Source organism: Desmodus rotundus, chromosome 4 (assembly GCF_022682495.2).
Source record: "Desmodus rotundus isolate HL8 chromosome 4, HLdesRot8A.1, whole genome shotgun sequence".
NCBI classification, from domain to species: Eukaryota; Metazoa; Chordata; class Mammalia; order Chiroptera; family Phyllostomidae; genus Desmodus; species Desmodus rotundus.
Genome location: NC_071390.1, coordinates 23,141,106 through 23,162,652, shown reverse-complemented (window position 1 = coordinate 23,162,652; position 21,547 = coordinate 23,141,106). Strand labels below are relative to the sequence as shown.

General features: G+C 42.4%; 1 protein-coding gene across 4 annotated transcripts in view; it reads left to right on the top strand.

Moving 5' to 3' along the window:
- The first annotated feature begins 6,563 nt into the window (after positions 1 to 6,563).
- The window catches only part of CNNM1 (cyclin and CBS domain divalent metal cation transport mediator 1), a 52,298-nt gene continuing 37,314 nt past the window's right edge, over positions 6,564 to 21,547 (top strand). For all 4 annotated transcript variants that reach the window (XM_053923395.2, XM_045191621.3, XM_053923394.2 and 1 more), the window contains exon 1: positions 6,564 to 8,151. In XM_053923395.2, coding sequence (XP_053779370.1) covers positions 6,588 to 8,151 — 1,564 coding nt within the window. In that variant the 5' untranslated portion in view covers positions 6,564 to 6,587. The remainder of the gene's footprint in view (positions 8,152 to 21,547) is intronic.

Genomic DNA, 21,547 nt, shown 5'->3' with positions numbered 1-21,547 from the left:
TCTAGTGTAAACGCCAAAAGACAAAAAGTGTTAAAAATAGCTATAGCTAAATATCCTTTTAATGGATACCCAATATAAAAAGATGTAAATTATCGCAACAACATAAAACATGGGGGGGGGCAGGTAGGGGAGATAAGTAGAAATGTAAAGGTTTTTTATGCAATTAAAGTTGTTATTGGCTTAAAAGACTGCTTAAGATGTATTATGAAAGCCTCATAGTAACCACCTATAATAGATACACTAAAGATAAAGAGAAAAGAATCAAAGCATACTACTACAAAAATCATTAATTCACAAGGGAAGACAAGAAAGGAACAAAAGAACTACAAAACAAACAGAAAACAATTGGCAAAATAGCAATAGTATGTCCTTATCCAAAAATAATAATAACAATAAATGTAAATAGGTTAAATTCTTCAATCAAAAGACAGAGAGGCTGAATGGATTAAACATTTTTTTAAAAAAGAATACAAGACCCAACTATATGGCGACTACAGGAGACTCACTTTACTTAAGGACAATCATAGGCTGAAAGTGAAAAAATTAAAAATACATATCATGCAAACAGAAACCAAAGAGAGGAGGGGTAGCTATACTTGTATCAGGCAAAAGCTGAAACAAGAGACAAAGAAGGTCATTATATAATGCTAAAAGGGTCAATTCACCAAGAGATGTAACAATTGTAAATATATATGCACCCACCATGAGAGTAGCTAAATATATTGTGCAATTAAGTATTAACATTTAAAGGCAGAAACAGACAGCAATATAATAAGAGCCAAACCCATGGAATATACAACACCAAGAGTGAACCCTAATATAACTATGGACTTTGGGTGATTTTGATGTGTCAATATAGTTTCATCCATTGTAACAAATGTAACAGTCTGATTACATAGATAATGGAGAAGTCTATGCATATGTGACTCAGGGGTAATATGAGAAATCTCTGTACCTTCATCTCAGTTTTGCTGTGAATCTAAAACTGCTCTAAAAAAATAAAGTCAATTTTAAAAAATGAAATTTTAATGAAGATCAATCTCTGTTGTAAAGCATAGAGAAATAGAATAAGACTGGATTCAGGGAAAATACAGTTGAAGAAGCCAAGGCTATCATGAATGAATCAATGAAATCTCTTACAGATATGTTTTCATTCCTACTAATAAAAAGGTTGATTTCAACATATCATCCATGCTTGCTCAAAACATTTTAGTTTTGACAAGATGCTCAGAAATTTGTCTTGCTTGGTTGCCCAAAACTTTAGTCCCATTCCACTCAATTTCATACTTCAAAGGCTAACAAATAATGAATGAAGAGATGCTCAAAGTTGTTAGGAATCAGAGACATTCAAATTTTTTAAATGAGACAGCACGTCATGTTCATCAGCTTGGCCAAATTGGGAAAGAGAAAAATACTAATTGCAGGCTAGAATATGGGAAAACAGGAAACTTCAGGCTCTACTGGTAGAGAGTATTCTGACTGTACCGAATGAAATTAAGTATATGCATACACTGTGACCCAAGAGTCCCAAGTGGGCATATCCCAGAGGAATCTTCCATAGGTCCAGTGGGGAATGGTGAATAGTTTCACTGTGGTTTTGGGACAGTGAGAAGTTGATGGAAATCTAAGTATGCAGCTCTAAGGGAATAAGTGAAAATAAAGTTGTGTCTTTCCACCGTGGAAAACCATCCAGCATTTATAATAGAAACATCGAACTAAGCATACGTTTAGCAATATGGACAGATTTTTATAAACATAATGTTGAGTGAAAATGTACAAGTTCATTAGAACAAGTTCTAATGTGAAATAGAACAAGTTCTACAGTACATTTTATGACAGTTAAAAGCACACACATAGACAGAAAGTATATCAGTGGTTGCTAAAGGCTGGAGCAGGGAACGAGCTTTCTTTTGGGACTGATGAACATATTCTGGAAGTAGATAGTAATGATGGCTGCACAACTTTTTTTATACAATAAAAACCACTGAATTACATAGTTCAAAGGGTGAATTTTAAGGTATGTGAATCATATCTCAACAAAAGAAAAACACACACATACCAATACTGTTTATTTTACAAGGACACTTAGATATAAAGGAACATATAAAAATATTGGAGTGACTGCCTGAATGGAGAGAGGATGGGGTTAGGGATTAGGATGGGGATGAGGGCTTTTCACAGCACATGAAATGAGGAAGATGATTAACTCAGTCCTCTGTGCTGGTGGTAAAACCAACAGAAAACAATAACACCAAGGGGGAAGGAGAGGAAAGAAAAAAATGTTTATAGTTTTCATAATGGAAAATAATTACACCATAATGAGGAATGAAAGGAAACAATGTTACAACTTTAAAAGTGTTAGAAGCACAGCTATGTAGAACCAATGACATGACTGGGACAAAGAATGACAGACAGCTGTAGTGTAGTGTAGAGTAGTGCAATGTAGTGGCAGTGTTTCTGCCACTGGTTGTATTGTCTTGGCCACCACGGTACTTAATCTCCCTGTAGCTTAGCTTCCTCAGGTAAAATGGAAATGATAATAATAATACCTACTTCCAGAGGTACTTAAGAGAATTAAATGAGTTAATTTATGCCTGATGATAGCAAACCTTATGTAAGGCTTACCTGTATTAGTATTTTTCTAACTTTTTAAATTGTAGGCTCTGGACTCAGACTGTCTATCCAATTAGGATCCACTGTCCATTAACGGTGTGACTTTCACAAAACTACCCAGTTAGAGACTCAGTTTTCTCATCTGTTGTGAGGATTAAAAGAGATAAGGTATTTGGCACATAATAAACACTCAAATGTTAATGCATTATGCTATTAGGAATATTATTAATACATTGTTATTGTTTTAAAACTACTGCAAAAAGAGTAGAAAGTACAGTGTGACATTTATCATATTCTTCCTAATGTATATATTCTTCTATATTCATTAAACTTCACTTTGTGCTATAATCCTCCCGGACCTTCCCCTTTAGATGCATTGCACTTTGAACATCTCCTCCATAAGAGTAATTAATTAACTAGGTAGGTAGCAATTTCTAGTTCATCTCTGTCATCCTCAGGAGAATCTAGGCTCCATGAAGGCAAGGGTGGTGTCTGTCTATGCCTGATATCTAGCACGGAGCTTGGTACTTTGTTGACTAACAAATATTTGTTTAATCAATGAACAGGTAATGAAAAAAACATTTTAACATACACATTCTGAACATACACATGACTGTGAAAGAGCACAGTCATGAGATTAGAGGCAAGTATCTCATTTCCTCCATCTGTCTGAGAAATGAGGAGTTGCCCATTTTGTAAGCTAGGAAGACAGTCAACATTCGGATTCTGGGAGCTATTTTGGCAGCCCTTCCTTACTGCCTGAACCTGTCTCAGGAATCCTTTCAGCTGCAGCAGAATACTGGAAACCCAGTACTTTTCCAGAACTTCCTGTTCAGTAAAGGAAAAGTACTCAGTTCCTCCACATTATCTTCACCCAGTGTACATTAGCCCATACCCACTGACTCAAGAAAGGGCAGAAACCTTAAAACTGTCTTTCATTTCATAGATGAGCAAATGAGCCCAGATAAGTGGATTGACTTTCCAAAGCCTAACATGTGCTGATAAAAGAGCTGGCACAACTAGACATGGAATCGTTCTTACAGTTCTCTCTCTCTCTCTCTCAATATTATACATGTATATATAATGGTATCATTCATTAAAAACTACCTTTATGAAAGAATCTTTATTACATTAAGGAAAACACTCTTGATATGTTAAGTGACAAAAGCAGACTAGAATTGTAGGTATAATATGTATTAAAAATTAATAAATATAAAATATCCAAATATAGGTATGTTGATATTTCTCAGTTATCTATGTAGAAAATTAAAAAGTGTGCCATAATATTAACAGGGTTTATTTCAGGTTGGTGGGGTTATAGTTTCTTTTTCTGTATGCTATTCTACATTAAAAGTTTATCTTCAATGAGCACATAATTCTTTATACTTAGAAATTTGGGCTTTAGATTCCTAATCTAATATTCCTGAATGGTTTTATTTTGATAGTGGTTAGCATTGCATGGCGAGGTAGCATCAACCTCATATCCAAAGACATTTTACTGGTCATTTAATCTAATCTGTAAAATGGGGATAATTATACCTACTTCATAGGACTATTATATGAATGAAATAATAACTATGAAATTCCTTTGTAACTCTCAAGCTTGATAAAGCTGTCAGGTGGTATTATAATGATGATAAAGTCCTGTGGCCTCAAAGAGGTGGGAGAACCCTTAGGATAATGTACCCTTATGCTGAGAAGCTTTAGGTTGAGAGATGCGAGAGATCTAAGAGTCAAGAGAAAAGTGAGAGTTTTTTTCCCCAAGGCTTAGGGGAAGCAATCACATGCCTGACCCCACCTCTCCCTTTCCCCTATATAGCCAATAAATGCCTCAATGTTCCCTCTTCAAATTAAGTAATCCATCTATCTCTTAAACAGCCCATGCCAGAGGCAGCTTGTAGTGGACAGGGTCTAGTGTATTTTAAGGTAATGGCAAGTTTGTTTCACATTCCCTGTAGAGTGAAAAGGAAGCCTGTGTAGGAATGTATCCAGCAGCCTACTAAGGCTTATCTAGTCCCAAACCAGAAAGGGGCTATTTCCACTCTGGGTGATTGGAGTTTGTTATGGGGGAAAAAAAAAAGATAACTTTTAACTGGGACCATTTGTATTGAGCTTTATCCTCTGCAAGTCTTTTTAAATCAAGAGCTTTGGGGGTCTCAAACATTCTATGGAAAATAAGATTTCACACAAAACAACAATTTCTCTAATTAGTAAAAGGGACCAAAGGTAATATGTCAAACTAATGTTACTTTTATATTTTAAAAAAGTAATACAGACCTATGGGGAATTTACCCAAGAGAAATGAAAATGTATGTTCACACAAAAACCTGCACATGAACATTTATAGCTGCTTTACTCATAATTGCCCCAAACTGGAAATAACTCAAATGTTCTTTAACTGGTAAATAGATAAACAAACTGTGATACATCCATATAATGAGATGCTACCCAGCCATAAAAGGCATGAACTCTTGATAAACACAACAACACAAATAACTCTCAAACGCATTATGCTAACTACGGGAAGCCAGATCCAAAAAGCTACATACTGTATTATTCCAACCTATAACATTCTGGAAAGGAAAACTACAGGGGAGAGCCACTCAGTAGTTGCCAGAGGATGGGATGAAGAGAGCGTTGACTGCAAGGAGACAATGAAAGGGAACATTGGGGAATGGTGGCACTATTTTTTATTATGATGGTTACATGAATATGCACCTGGCAAAACTTACAGAGTAGTAGGCCAAAAAGTGAATTTTACTACATAAAATTTAAAAATAAATGCATACATTAAAAATAAAGTAACAGGCCCATGATAAATTCAAATACAGGAACTCAGTAAAAAAGTCTCCCTTTCAGATCTTTGTGGTGATAGAATAAATATTGATAGTTCTGTATTTTTATTGCAGTGATGGTTATATAAATCTACACATGTGATAAAATGACATGGAACTATACACACACATTATGTCAATATCAATTTCCTGCTTTTGTTATTATGCTAGAGTTAACATATAACCATTGGGAGAAATTGGGTAAAGAGTATCGGATCTCTGTACTATCTTTGCAACTTCATCCTGTGCCCTCGCGCATGTGTATTTTAAGTATCTCTCAAACAAGCTTCCAGACTCTAGTACTGCTCCCCACTCTTCAAAGGTGAACACTATTACAAATTTCTTTCATATTCTCTGCCTATTAATCTTAATATCTTGTATCTGTATATAAGTGCCTATAAATTTATACATAAATCCTTTTAACACAAACAGTAGCACATCGAACACATTATTCTGCACTTTGCCATTTCTCGACTAATTTACTTTAGAGATTTTTTCCATGCCACAAACACAAGGATCAATGTCTTTCTTTTTTCCTGCTGCATAGTATTCCATCGCACAGTGGTATCATGAGTTATTTCAACAGTTTCTTACTGATGGCCATTCAAGTCTTAACAGGAAAATGAATTTAAGTAACTTAGAAAAATTTAAACATGAACGATCAGGTGGTGTTGATACCAAACACAAAGTTTTCACAGATTCAAGATTTGCCTCCAGGATATCTTTTGACCAGAAGGGGGAACGCTAGCGGATAGAGAAGCAAAACGATGGGAAATTTCCCCAGCCAATGGGGAAGAAGAGGGACTGGCAGAGAACTACTGCCGGGTAGGAGTTCGCTGAGGGACGCCCTACGGCTTAAGTAGGGGGCTGTGCTCCAAGCCAAGCTTTCTCCAGGCTGTAACTCAGATATGCCGAAGTGCGGAAGGGTTATGCACAGTGTATTGTTGCGTGGCCATCTCCAGCCTCCTGCGGGGAACCCCCAGCCCAGGCAGACTATAAACCCCCACCGCCTCCGGCCCACGAGCGCAACGGGTGTACACGTGGTGACCTGCCTGGGGCCGGTTCCCGGCTCTGGCTCCTCCTCCCTCCAGTTCTCGCTCAGCTTTCTGCAGTATCACGTGCAGCCGCGCCGGGTGCAGGATGGCGGCAGCGGCAGCTGCGGTGGGTGTTAGACTCCGGGACTGCTGCAGCCGGGGCGCTGTGCTCTTGCTCTTCTTCTCCCTGTCCCCTCGGCCCCCCGCTGCCGCCGCCTGGCTGCTGGGCCTAAGGCCCGAGGACACCGCTGGAGGCCGCGTGTCCCTGGAGGGGGGCACCCTACGCGCAGCAGAAGGCACCAGTTTCCTCCTGCGCGTCTATTTCCAACCCGGGCTCTCGGCGCCCGCGGTGCGGGTGCCCGCGCCCACCCTTTCCCCGGGGGAGAATGACACCGGAGACTGGGCTCCACGGCTCGTGTTTATCGAGGAGCCCCCGGGTGGGAGCAGCTTGGCGCCCAGCGCAGTGCCCACGCGCCCGCCGGGGCCTCAGCGTTGCCGCGAGCAGAGCGACTGGGCGTCGGACGTGGAGGTCCTGGGGCCCCTGCGCCCCGGAGGCGTGGCCGGCTCGGCTCTAGTCCAGGTGCGGGTGCGGGAGCTGCGCAAGGGCGAGGCGGAGCGGAGCGGTGCGGGCGGTGGCGGGAAGCTCTTCTCGCTGTGCGCCTGGGACGGGCGCGCCTGGCACCACCACGGCGCCGCCGGCGGCTTCCTGCTGCGCGTCCGCCCGCGGATGTACGGCCTGGGCGCCGGCCTGCTGCCCCCCGCGTGGCTGCGGGCGCTCGGGGCGCTCCTGCTGCTCGCCCTGTCTGCCCTGTTCAGCGGCTTGCGCCTGAGCCTGCTCTCGCTGGACCCGGTGGAGTTACGGGTGCTGCGGAACAGCGGCTCGGCCGCCGAGCAAGAGCAGGCTCGCCGCGTGCAGGCGGTGCGCGGCAGGGGAACCCATCTGCTCTGCACGCTGCTCCTGGGCCAAGCCGGAGCCAACGCAGCCCTGGCCGGCTGGCTGTATACTTCGCTGCCGCCGGGCGTCGGGGATCAGGGGGAAGACTACGGCGAGGCGGGGATTCACTTCCCGTGGCTGCCGGCGCTCGTGTGCACGGGTGCCGTGTTCCTGGGCGCGGAGATATGCCCCTATTCAGTGTGTTCGCGGCACGGGCTGGCCATCGCCTCACACAGCGTGTGCCTGACCCGACTCCTGATGGCGGCCGCTTTCCCCGTGTGTTACCCGCTGGGCCGCCTGCTAGACTGGGCGCTGCGCCAGGAGATCAGCACTTTCTACACAAGGGAAAAGCTGCTGGAGACTCTGCGGGCCGCGGACCCCTACAACGACCTGGTGAAGGAGGAGCTCAACATCATCCAGGGTGCTCTGGAGCTTCGCACCAAGGTGGTGGAGGAGGTGCTAACCCCCCTCGGAGATTGCTTCATGCTACGCTCGGATGCTGTGCTGGACTTCGCCACGGTCTCTGAGATCCTGCGTAGTGGCTACACTCGCATCCCCGTGTACGAGGGCGACCAGCGGCACAACATTGTGGACATTCTATTTGTCAAGGACCTGGCCTTCGTGGACCCTGACGACTGCACTCCACTCCTCACCGTCACCCGCTTCTACAACCGGCCCCTGCACTGCGTCTTCAACGATACTCGGCTGGACACCGTGCTGGAGGAGTTTAAGAAGGGTGAGCAGTGGTCTATCTCCTTCCTCAGCTCCTACCCCCTGCAAAAGTATTACCCTTTCATAAACTTGTGAGACTTCAGGTACCCAAAGCAATTCTCCATTGGTACCAAAAACTCAAGATAGACCTTATCTCGTGACTCCCTGGCTCTTTTCATTTCACTTTTCCCTACGTTCCTTTCAGTTGACTGAGCTCCAAGTTTCTTTCCCTTTGACGTGGCTCACAAGATGCCATGTACTTCTTACTCATTTCATTCCAGTATTTTTTCCGGGCCTACCAATTGCCAGTATGGTACCGGATGGACTTTGGAGATAGTCCTTGGAGGTCGCGGCGTATAGGTCCTCAACCATTATAGGAGGAACCTCTACAGGTTTCCATAACAAGCAGCTTTTGTTTTAAATCCCTCTCAGGGCTGGAAGCTCACTGTCTCCAGTGCAAACTCACTCCACTGCTGGACAGCTCCAGCTGCTGACAATGGCTTTCTTACGAGGAGTAGGAATTTCTCCCAAGCTTCTTCTCTCTAGGCCCTAGTTATGTGAATGACACAGAGTAAGCCCCAAACACCTTAGACATTCTTCCTACACCTATTTGATTTTTCATCAGCTATTCATTCCACACATCAAATACCTAGGTTGGAGAGTAAAAGTTGACTAAGGCAGTGAGGTCCTTGTACTTGCGGGAACGGTAGTCCTATGAGATAGGCTATATCTGTGCCTAAGGAAACGGTCTGGTAAAGAGAGCCACTAGACAACTTGCATATCCCCTGGAAAAGAAAACTTGTGTGTTTACTTCAAGAGCAGTCACCATGCCCCCTTGATGTCATGCTTATAACATTACGTGTTATAATGCTCATTACATGTCTGGGGTTTGTCTTTGGAAACTAACTTCTGGGGTTGAGTACAATTCACTCAAGAAACATCAGCCTGGGCACTTTTAGGGTCAGTCCTCTTGGCATTCCACAGTTTGGTCCCCCTAGTTAACCAGAGTTGACCCAGAAGGACACTTGGTTGTCTTTGAAAATTAAATCCACCTCCAAGGGTCACCATTGAGAGTGTTCAGAAGACTATGTCACAGACTCTGAAAGCAATTCCAGAAATGATTTGTGAATGGTGACACGGTTAGAAAAAGGGAAGGACCTTCCAGAATGACTGTTCTGAAGGAGGCACTCATCTATATATATGAGTTGGCTTGTTTATTACAAACTAAGCCAAACAAAAAATAATAATTCCCTGACTTTAGAATCAGGCTTCTAATGTAGCTTCCCTGTGACTAGCAGGAACCTCATTTCCATGTTTTTTATTGTGTTTATCAAAAATTCAATCCCATTGCCTTATTATCATGGGTAACCTTTAGCTCTTTGCATTCAGAGAAATATCTGGGGTTTTCCTTCTGCTACCAAGGGGAAAAAAGTCAAAAAGCTTCTTTTAGTCTCAGATTTGGAGAGAATAGCCCTAGACTGTGTTGGTATTATGAGAAGGGGAGGAAATGTATATGTATTGCAGCTGTTTTAGCTCAGTTTGGCTGCTGTCTCACCTTCTGTCTGTCCCCCCTTGGTTCTCATATAACTCATTCCCACAGCATTCTGAGGTTCGTCTATCTACTCTTCGAATTATTCTTCCATTTTGTGTACCTTACAGAAGAGAGTCTTGGATCTGAGCATGAAAGCTGTGAAAATCTGTATAAGTTTGTTAAGGGTGCTGTAACAAAATAGCACACACTGGGTGGCTTAAACAACAGAAATTTATTTTCTCACAGTTCTGGAAGCTGGTAGTCTGTGATCAAGGTGTCGGCAGGATTGGTCTCCTCTGAGACCTCATTGCTTGGCTTGCAGATGGCCGCCTTCTCTCTGTGTTCTTAGCCCTGGAGTCTCTCTCTGTATGTTCTAATCTCATCTTTTCATAAGGACATGAGGCAGATTGTATTAGGACCCATCTTATCAGCCTCGTTTTAATTTAACCACCTCTTGTATGTGATATTTAAGATAGTTCTGTGAGAAGACATTTTTAATGACACTCCTGTGAAGTCATTGACTCATTCATTTAGTATTTATTGAGCATCTACATCGTGTGAGTCAACAGGGGAGACAGTAAGACTGTCCTCAGCAAGTTGACAGTCTGCAAGGGCATACAGTGTTAGAATGAGGCGGTCTTCAGAAACAGGAGTTCTGTCTTACAAACCTGTGTGTCCCCAGTGCCTTGTATAGTGCCTTGCACAGAGCAGGCTACTCAAAAATGTCGATAGTGATCTGAAATGAGAACAGGTTGCAGAATTTCTAAATCTGGTCTTGAAAAAGGCTTGTTAGGGTTCTAGTAATTAGTTTACAATTAAGTAGATCATGAAAGAGAAGCAGGCCATTATGGTGAACACCATGCCGAGGAATATATGTCCACGTCCTTTCAGAGCCTTGCTCCCTCCTCAGAGTGTAGTTCATCAACCAGCAGCATGGGCCTCACCTGGGAGCTTTAAGAAGGGCAGAATTTGTGCCCCACTCTAAATCCATGGAATAAAAGTCTACATGTTACTAAGCCCCCAAATGACTCACATGTACATTAACGTCTGAGAGGCATTGCCTTTGGAGGCCCTTACTCACACTGGTTGGTAGATTTACTTAGGATAGAATAAATACCAGGAATAATTATCATGGTGGGTGTCCTGTGGCTCTAAGCTATAGAATACAGTGGTCATTTCTGACACTTATGTTTGCACCGTAGTTAGGAGAGAAAAGGTGTGTTGGACTACTCTTTTTTTTTTCACCTTTAAAAATAACCTTTTAAGTAAGTCATAAAAGCCTTTCCATTTCCCTTACTTCTTGGCATCTTGAGCTAGTTCACTACCTACACTAACCCCTTAGGAGGTAGGAGAGGCAGGTGATAATATTCTAAGAGTAGCAACAGTTACCATTAATTGAGGGACCACTCTGCCAAGCCCTTTACATACTCAGAACAACCCTCCAGGGTAGATATTATTAACTCCATTTTACAGATGAAGAAACTAAAGTGCAGATCAATTACTTGACTTCCTCATTTTTGCATAGCTAACGACTGACTTAATTGTAATTTGAAGTAGGTCCATAAGACCCCAGAGTCTATTCTATGTCACACTACCCCAGTCTTTTTTTTAACTTAGACTTTATTTTTTTAAGTATATTTCATTGATTATGCTATTATATTTGTCCCATTCCCCCCCTTCACTCCATCCTGCACACCCCCTCCCTCTCACATTCCCCCCTCTAGTTCATGTCCATGGGTCATACATATAAATTCTTTGGATTCTACATTTCCTATACTATTCTTACCCTCCCCCTGTCTATTTTCTATCTACCATTTATGCTACTTATTCTCTGTACCTTTCCTCCCTTTTTCCCCCTCCCACTCCCCTGTTGATAACCCTCCATGTGATCTCCAGTTCTGTGGTTCTGTTCCTGTTCTAGTTTGCTTAGTTTGCTTTTGTTTTTATTTTAGGTGTGGTTGTTAATAACTGTGAGTTTGCTGTCCTTTTTACTGTTCATATTTTGTATCTTCTTTTTCTTAGATAAATCCCTTTAACATTTCATATAATAAGGGCTTGGTGATGATGAACTCCTTTAACTTGACCTTATCTGAGAAGCACTTTATCTGCCCTTCCATTCTAAATGAAAGCTTTGCTGGATAGAGCAATCTTGGATGTAGGTCCTTGCCTTTCATGACTTGGCATACTTCTTTCCAGCCCCTTCTTGCCTGTAAGGTCTCTTTTGAGAAATCAGCTGATAGTCTTATGGGAACTCCTTTGTAGGTAACTGATTCCTTTTCTCTTGCTGCTTCTAAGATTCTCTCCTTCTGTTTCATCTTGAGTAATGTAATTATGATGTGCCTTGGTGTGTTCCTCCTTGGGTCCAGCTTCTTTGGATCTCTCTGAGCTTCCTGGACTTCCTAGAAGTCTATTTCCTTTGCCAGATGAGAGAAGTTCTCCTTCATTATTTGTTCAAATAAGTTTTCAATTTTTTGCTCTTCCTCTTCTCCTTCTGGTACCTCTATGATTCGAATGTTGGAACGTTTAAAGATATCCAAGAGGTTCCTAAGCCTCTCCTCATTTTTTTTTGAATTCTTGTTTCTTCATTCTTTTCTGGTTGGATGTTTCTTCCTTCTGGTCCACACTGTTGATGTGAGTTCTAGTTTCCTTCTCATCACTATTGGTTCCCTGTGCATTTTCCTTTGTTTCTCTTAGCATAGCCTTCATTTTTTCATCTAATTTGTGACCAAATTCAACCAATTCTATGAGCTTCCTGATTACCAGTGTTTTGAACTGTGCATCTGATAGGTTAGCTATCTCTTCGTCGCTTAGCTGTATTTTTTTCTGGAGCTTTGATCTGTTCTTTCATTTGGGCCTTTTTTGTTTGTTTGTTTTCTTTTTGTCTTGGTGTGCCTCTTACATAAAGGGCGGAGCCTTAGGTGTTCACCAGGGCAGGGTAACGCTGGTTGCTGTGCTGTGATGGTGTATGTGGGGGAGGGTCCGATGGAGCAACAGTGCTTGCTCCACTCTCTGCTGGTTTTCAGTCACTCCCTCTGCTACCCACATTCAAATTGGGCCCTTCTGGTGCTGGTTCCCGAGTGGGTGGGCTTGTGCACATTCTAGGCCCCTGTGGATCTCTCCAACGACCTCTCCTGTGAGGCTGGGAGTCTCTCCTGCTTCCGCCTCAACCCCCACAGGTGTTTTCAATCAGTGGTTTGAGGCTTTATTTCCCCATGCTGGAGCCCTGGGTTGGGAGGTCTGTCTCCTGGTCCACCAGCTGCAGCCTCTCAGGCCAGCTGCAGCTTTGCCCACCCCAATCCACAATCCACCACCTCGCTGGGTGCGCCAGCCGCCGCCTTGCTGCAAGTCCTCTCTGCCCGGCTGCCCTTCTCCGTCCCTCCTACCAATCTGAATGAATGTGTCTTCTTTATCTTCTTGGTTGTCGGACTTCCATACAGTTCAATTTTCTGTCAGTTCTGGTTGTTTTTTGTTTTTAAATTGTTGTTGTCCGTTAAATTGTGGTTGTGCGAAGAGGCACAGTGTGCCTACCTACGCCTCCATCTTGGCAGGAAGTGACACTACCCCAGTCTTACTCCCCCTCCCATCTCAGAACTCCTGCCACCTACAAGCTGGCCTTTCACCTCTGACTTGCTGCCAGTGGCTGATTCACCTCTAGTTTCTGCAGGTTAGAAATGTTGGCTTTATAATGATAGTAATTGCTAACATATATACTGCACTTCACAAAACATTTCTACCTACCTTTTGTTCTCTGATCTTAACTCTGTGGTTGCAAGTGAGAACCCTAAAACTGCCTGTGATCATCACTCAGCTAGTATATTCTGAGGCCCATATTCAAATACAGTTCATGTGACTCCAAAGCTCTTGCCCATATGGAATTTTACCTCTATACTTCTGATATTTCCCAGGCCTTTAGGAGGAAAGGAAAGCAGTCTTTCTAGCTGGCATGTAGCTTTACAGAAGGAAACAATACTTCTCCCCAATGGATGGTAAACTTCTTGAAGGCAGAGAATGAATCTTATTTACTTTGTATTCTCAGGATAAGCATGGGGGCCACCTTGGCTAGGGGATGAATAAACATTTATTGAACAAATGGTTTTAAATAGCGGACTTCCATATTTCTGTGTTGAGTGAGGTAAACCCTGAGTTCAGAAAAATTAATGTTGTTTGTTCCATTGACCATAACCAATCTCTCCTCATCCTGCTGGGTGCTTTACCCCAGTTACTGGCCCCTCTAGTCTTGCAGGCCAAAACCCTCTCCTTCACCACCACCTTCATCTTAGTCTGCTCCAGCCACCATAACAAACCACCATACACTGAGGGCTTAACAACAGAAATTTATTTGTTCACAATTCTGTAGGCTAGAAGTCCAAGATCAAGGTTCCAGCTGATTTGCTTTTTGGTGAAAACCTCCTCCTGGCTTGTAGAAGGCCACCTTCTCACTAGTCCTCACATGACTTTTCCTGGGTGTATGCATGGAGAGAAAAAGAGGCAGAGAGAGAGGGAGGGGGAGGGAGAGAGAAAGAGACAGACAGACAGACAGTCTGGTTTCTCCTGCTCCTCTTATACGGACATCTAACTGTTGGTTAGGGCCTCACACTTAGGATCTCATTTAACCTTAATTACTTCTTTACAGGTTGCAGTGGGGCTTAGGACTTGAACGTTCAAATTTGAAGAGGAGCAACATATGACTTACAGACATTTAGTCCATGATAGTCACCAAAGTCTGAAAAAAAATTTGCTAATACTGCATCCAAAATATTTGTTGTATCTATACATAATTCAGTTCACTATTTCTTTCACTTAGGTTAGGCACAGTGGAAAACACCACCAGTATAATCCCTGTCTGCATGGAGCTTTTATTCTAATGCAAGAGACAGAAATTAAACAAGTGGGATAGTGATTTAAGAGCATGAGCCTTGGTACCAAACTGTCCAAGTTGCATCCTAGCCTTGGGCAAGTTATTTAAATGTTTGTCTGTTGTGTTAATAAGGATAACAATAGTATTTATTTATAGGGTTGTTTGAAATAGTAAGACAATGTTGCATTATAGCACTTATTTAGTAACTTTTATTTAATTAATGCTAAATAAAAGTTAGCTGTGATTATTAAATATAAAGAAATCTATTAGTCATTTCTGCAAATGACTCCTAAGAAATTTTGCTCCTTCCAAATTTTGTCTCCCTCAAATTTGCCCTCTCCACTGCCGCTAAAATAAGCTCTGGTGATGTCATCCCCTGCTTTAAACGCTTCTGCACTCTCTACCACCTACGATGAAGTCTAAGCTGTGCCCTCGGCATCTGCTCTCTGCCCATCCCTCTGGCCTAATCAGTCACCACTTCCTGCCTCAGATCAGAATGTGCTCCAGCAACATTCAACCCATGGCCACACGGTGCTGTTTCTTGCCTTCGTCCCTTTACTCTTTGTCAGGAATATGCATTGCTTGACTGACCCCTACTCCAGTTCCTCCTCTGACACTTGGCATACGGGCTACCTCCTCTGTGAAGCTTCTTGTGTTAATCCCAGTTTTGGCCAACTTATTTGTTCCTTAGCTCCATTTTTAAACTAACAGGCTCTATTATCCATATTTGTTTATCTGTGTTGCCAATATACAATGACAGCTGGATGGCAAAGACTGTCTTACCTGTCTCTGTATCTGTAGCATACTAACAATGAATATGACACATAGTGAGTTTTCGATAAATTTTTGTTGAATGAATAATAAAGGACTTAAACTTTAATATAATAGGGCTCCAGAGCTCTAGTAAATGAATCATTAATTATCTCCAGCCCCATCATTTGGGACCATGCAGCAGGACAAAGTCAAATTTTAAATATTAGAAGACAAGTGTCTCATATATTGTTTCTTTGTCTCTTTAGCCACATCTGTTTATTATAACAATGATCTAGCCCTCTTCATGGTCAAAGCAGTGTACTAAGAGTTGGGTGTATGAGATACAATCCCTGCTCCCGAAGAGTCTACAGCCTAATGGGAGAAGAGTTGTCCACTTTGTAAAGCTAGAAGGTGGGCTGGACTCAGCTTCCACGCCCCACCTCCCCACCTCAAACCACAGTGCGATTCACAAGTCATATCTTAGCATATAAGTGTATGGATAAGACAGGCCTATATATAAATTACTAAAACAAAAGTGCTGTAATAGAAATATTAAAATACACTGAGAACATGAAGAGAGTGACTATGCTTAGGTTGTTTGCTTTTATAAAAATTTTTACTGAAGTTTATATTTCTACACTACATATTTATTATAAAAAAATGAAAAATATAGGATAGTAGAAAATGTATGAAAACAACCTGAAGATAATCATCCCACTATCCTGGAATAATAACTCAATATTTTTGTCATGCTAAAAATATATTGCATCCCGACTGGTGTGGGTCAGTTGGTTGGCATCATCATGCAAAGTGAAAGGCTGCTGGTTCAATTCCTGGTCAGTGCACGTGCCTAGGTTGTGGGTTCAGTCCCCCATTGGGGTGTGTGCTGCAGGCAACCAATCAGTGTTTCTCACATAGATGTTTCTCTCTGACATTGATATTTCTTTCCCTTCCTTACCTTCTCTCTAAAAAATAAAAAATTAAATCTTTTAAAAAATGTATTGCACATAATGGCAGCCTTACTCAAGTTCTTTAAAAGAAGATAAAGGGAAAATGGTCTTATCTTCTTCCACAAATCAAATATCTCATTCTAATTCCAAGAATGATTTTTTATACGATGTTATTATTTTTACTATAGTCTCCTTGGGGTGGAGTTGTATAATTTAGGAAGACTAATTTACAAAATGGAGCCCTAGAGATTTATTGAACTTAATTTCTAAGTTTACCACTCTTTTGTTTTATTGTTTTTAGAAGAAACCATTGTGGTATAGACACAAGGGAGAAGGAATAAATCTTTGTTTTGAAGTCTTAAGACCCCTGGACACCCCAACTCTGCTGTTTAACTCAGCAAAACAACTTAGCTCTGCTGGGTTAGTAACACCATCTTCCTAAACAAAAGGCAGCATAACCCACATACTGTTGGGTCACTCTATCTGTAGAATAGCATAGCCATGTAAAATTATGTAAGGCAGCCTATTGCCATTTTCATACTCGGCCTTTGCTCATTCATTTATTTAGTAAATATTTATCGAATTCCTGCATTGGGCCAGGCCCTGGGGTAGGCCTTGGGGATGCATCTGTGAACAAGAGGGACACTGAGCAGCCATCGTGGACATGAAAGGTAGCCACTTCCATCTTTGGTCTTGCTGCACGTGTTCTGTTGCCAAAAGTCCATCCACACAGCCAGTAAGTGCTCAGTAACATTTTCATTGAGGAATAATATGGTGGAAAGTTGGTGTTTTGCATTATCACTTCAAATTCTTGCATGAGCTATTTTATCAGGAGTAATTGTCTCGCTTAATTCTTTAAAAAGCTGCCAAAACTTGAGTGCTGCATTTGTTGTCTTCCAGTTATTTTCACTCCAAGTTACAGTTCACTCGTATAACTAGATGTAATGTGCTTTAAAGTGTGTTAAATGTTGCTAAATAATAATTAATACTTAGAATGAAATGCTTACCTTCTAAACAGTAATTAGAGCAAACAGTAAACAAAGCCTGGTCCATCATGTACAGGGAGGAAGAAAAAAGGAAACAAGAAAAAATAACTAATTACACAAGGTACTAAAATTGTTAGTTTATATTTCTTTAAATTTTTCATTATTATTTTTTAAAAGATTTTATTTATTTATTTTTAGAGAGAGGGGAAGGGAGGGAGTAAGAGAGGGAGAGAAACATCAATGTGTGGTTGCCTCTTGCATGCCCCCTACTGGAGACCTGGTGGCAACCCGAGCATGTGCCCTGACTGGGAATCGAACCAGCGACCCTTTGGTTGGCAGGCCACCAGCCAGGGCTCATTATGATTATTGTAATATTGATCTATCATTTTTTTTCTCAGCCTGGCAAAAGAAATACCTGGTAACAATAAAATCTAAGCAGGAAGGAACATTGAAAAACTTGAGAGAAAATCTAATTCACGGTTTTTTTTAGATTTATTTATCTTTTCCAGGGTATAACAGCCTTTATTGTCAGACTATCTTTTTATCTAATCTAAATCCCACAGGCTATAGTTAAATTCCATTTTCTCTTTTTATCATCTTCTGTGAGTCCTCTTTTATTTGAAGAATATAGTACCTCACCTCAATTCCATTTTTTAACAAGCATATGCATTTAGTTGTATTTCTGACTCACTTAAAAGCATTTGGATGTCTCAGAGGAGGGGGTCTCTGGATTTGCCTAGTCCTCTGTTAAACTGGTTTACCTCTGGGCCCACATTTGGGGCCCTGGACCTTCAATAACAACTAAGTTCTCTTTTTATTTCCTGCTGTCTGTTCCTTTCCAAATTAAGACATTTCTCAATTCATTTTTTCCCTTCCTCCCTGCTTCTTTCCCCCGTCTCTCCCTCCCTCCCTCCCTCCCTCCCTCCCTTCCTTTCCCATATGACTTTATTCTATGTCAAGCCTGCTGCCCTTCTGGTGCTTGCAGTCAAGTAGGGAGATACACACTAGCCAAAAAATAATCACACATGGTGACAAGTGATTTGAAGAAAAAGTGCGGGGATCTATGAGAGCACATAATTGGGGCCTTGACCTGGTCCTGTGGATAGACTCCCCCTGCTCAAGTGATATCTAAGCTGAGTCCTACAGGGAGGTGAGGAGTGGACCAGAGGAAGAGCTCTCCAGGGGAAGGGAGCAGACCTGCAAAGGCTTCTGGAAAGAGGGCCAGTGTGGGTGTCATGCAAGGTTCCTGGGCCTTTTAACATCCCTGAGGGAAAATGTCACCTCCGCCCACCAACCCTCCATCAACCTCTGTTGACTGCCAAGGTCATCTGGGCAACTGAATGCAGTAACATTCACCAGGTGCCAGGCTACCAGGGCTCTGGCAGATGGATGTGGATATAAATATGGGAAGGACCCTGCCCTCCAAGAGCGTGAAAAGAGGAAGGGCCCTGGTGGAAATGCTGCGAAGGCATCCAGACAACATCAGTGAGGGAAGGGCAAAGGGAGGAATAACCCTGGAAGGATCTGGGAAAACTTCTCTGAGGAAGTGAAAAGAGAGGGACTCTGATAAGCAATTGTGATGGGAAAGGGCACGCCAGCTGATGCAGGAGCTTGAGCTAGAAAAAGGCGGAGAGGGAGCCAGTGCCTATATTTGAGCGCCGACAAAGCCATGATCAGAATACTGCTTTTCTTCCAGCAAAACGGAGAACTGGGCAGAGTGAGGTATTTGTCTAATGGCATTTGTTTCCTCCCAATGCTAAAAGTGTATCTTTTACCCATTTTGGGTGCTGATATTTCTAAAATGTTTTATACCCATCTCCGCCTTCCTGAACAAAGGATCCCAAATATAACTTAATCTTTTCTTGAGGACACAGGAGCATGGCCATTAGAATGGAGATTATTTTATGCAGTATTTACTTTTTTATTTCTCTCTATCCATGGGCTATCAGCTGCTGGTTCTATCTGAGCTGGCTGCAAGCAAATCCCTGCCCCACTCATCACAAAACCACTCTTTCTGAACCTCTTTGAGAGATTTTATTTCACTCAGCAACCAAATAAGTACACATGTTGGGAATGGTGTGCCTGATAGACAATAAGCTTCTATAAATATTTGTTGAACAAATGATTAATGAGGCTTTGACTGGGAGTTTGGGGGGGTGGGGTCAGTATACAAACCTGGGAGAGTTCCTTCTGGGACCAGAGTCAAAGCCATGCGAAGTCAGACCTCCCGATAATGGGTCGCCGTGCTGCTATTTTTATAGTGTTGCTTAGCAAGCCAAACTGCCAATCGGCTTAGATTCTAGTGACTAAACAACTACTTTTTCATGCCCTGGTGATGCTGGTTGCCATGGCGCTCTGGGTGACACAGTTGGCTTTTTTATAATTGCCTTTCAGTGGCTCAGGAAATTTTTTTGTGATAAATGTGTTGATTACTTTATTTCTGATGAATTGGAGCAGGATAATTACTACAAAGGACCGTCTCTCTCTAGTAACTCGAGAAAGGGACTTTTGTTACTGCTAGGATAACATTTTTGTCTTTTTCTTTCTGATTTGACAGAGATTTGATTGTATAGATTTTAAAAAGGCTTAGCATGTGGTAAAGGCAGATTTTTCTCATCTTATTCCAGTGGAATTCTTCAGTATTAAAATATAAGCATTAGGAGTTCACAGCCCTTTGTAAACACAAGAGGCTGTAACTTTTGGCGCTGTTAAAATCCGGGCATATCATATACCATCACAAAGAAGCCTTCTGTAGAGCCAAACTGTTTTTGCAGTCCAGGACTGTTTCGACTTATGAAAGCGTAGAATTTTAGAGCCAGAAAGGGCACCTTTGAGATCACTTGGTCCCATCCTTTCATTTTCAGGTGGAGAAAACTGAGGCCCAGAAAAGATAAATGATAAAAATAGCAATGATAAGCCCTTATAGTTGTAAAGCCTTCACACTAGCAAAACTCTTTCCAAAACAGTAACCTGTGTGCTCACTGTGCATGTGAGGTCAGTAGAATTTATCCCCTTTTTGTAGATGAGGCACCTGGGATCTGGAGACATGAGTGTCCTGCACAATGTTAGTGACTGAGGCAGAACCAGAAGCCACATCTGTCGCTCGCTGCCTCAGACCGTGGAGCTACGGACACAGAGAGCTTGTAGACACCTGGGCCCAGATCCCAGCTCCTCCGTTTACTGGTTGTATGACTGGGTGGGGCAAGTCCCTCTACCACTTCGAAAGAGGCTTCTCTTCCTTTTTTAAATGGAAATAATGATACTGCACGGTAAGGGTATTGCCTGTATAGCACTCAGGACGTTCTACCATTTGCTTCTTACCTCACTGATCTAGTTAAAGGAATAGTATCTAGTTAGACATTTTGTATAACAAGTGCTGACCCAGCCCATTTAAAAGTCACTGTATATAGTAAACAAAACTGAGAGCTGTTTATTTTAGATAGGGCCCAGGAAACCAATATTGAGTTGTGGCAATTTCCTTACATTAGGTTTCTTGACCTGTAACTCTGCCCTTCCTGAGGCATCCCAAGCAAATAAAAAAATAAACATCAGGCCCAAAGTTATTTTCACTTTCGCCCCACATTCAGTCCCTCACGTAGGCTCTGCTTTCAGCATATCGAGGGAATCTGACTACATCTCACCACCTCACTACCACCATCCTGGTCCAAGCCACCACCTGCCTCTAACTTGGATGTGTGCCAGAGCTTCCTGTGAGATCTCTCTGCTTCCGCCTTTGCCCAACTTTGTGTCCATTCTTAACATACTACTAGCTAGAGGGATCCTTTCAAACCATACGTCAGATTATGTCACCTTTTTTGCCAAAGAGCAAATCCGCATAGAAAACCCACAAAACTCTGTAATGGCTTTATCTCACTCAGAGCTCTCACTTAAGAGCCAAAGTCATTACAAGGCCCAGACAGGCTTAATCGTAGCTGCACCTACCCCACCCTCCCCCTCCCTGACCTTGGCTCTTGCTACTGTCCTCTCCCACACTCTGCAGTCACCCCACTGGCCTCCTTGCCATTCCTTAAGCACAGGAGTTACAATTCCAACTCAGGGCCTTTTCATCTTGTCCTACTGCAAAGACATCCCCCAGATATCCATGGGGCTTCCTACCCCACTGCCTTCAGATCTTGATTCAAATACTCCTTCTCGGGGAATTCATCCCTGGCCTCCCCTACCTAAGATTGTAACACCTACTGGCTCACTCCCACCCACTTCCTCATCGCCCTTCCCTGCTTTGCTTTTCCCCTTAGCACTGTGCTATAGACTCTACGTGTTTGTCTGGCTTGTTATCTCTCATCCCCATTACTAGACTGTGATCTTCAGGAGGAAAATTACCT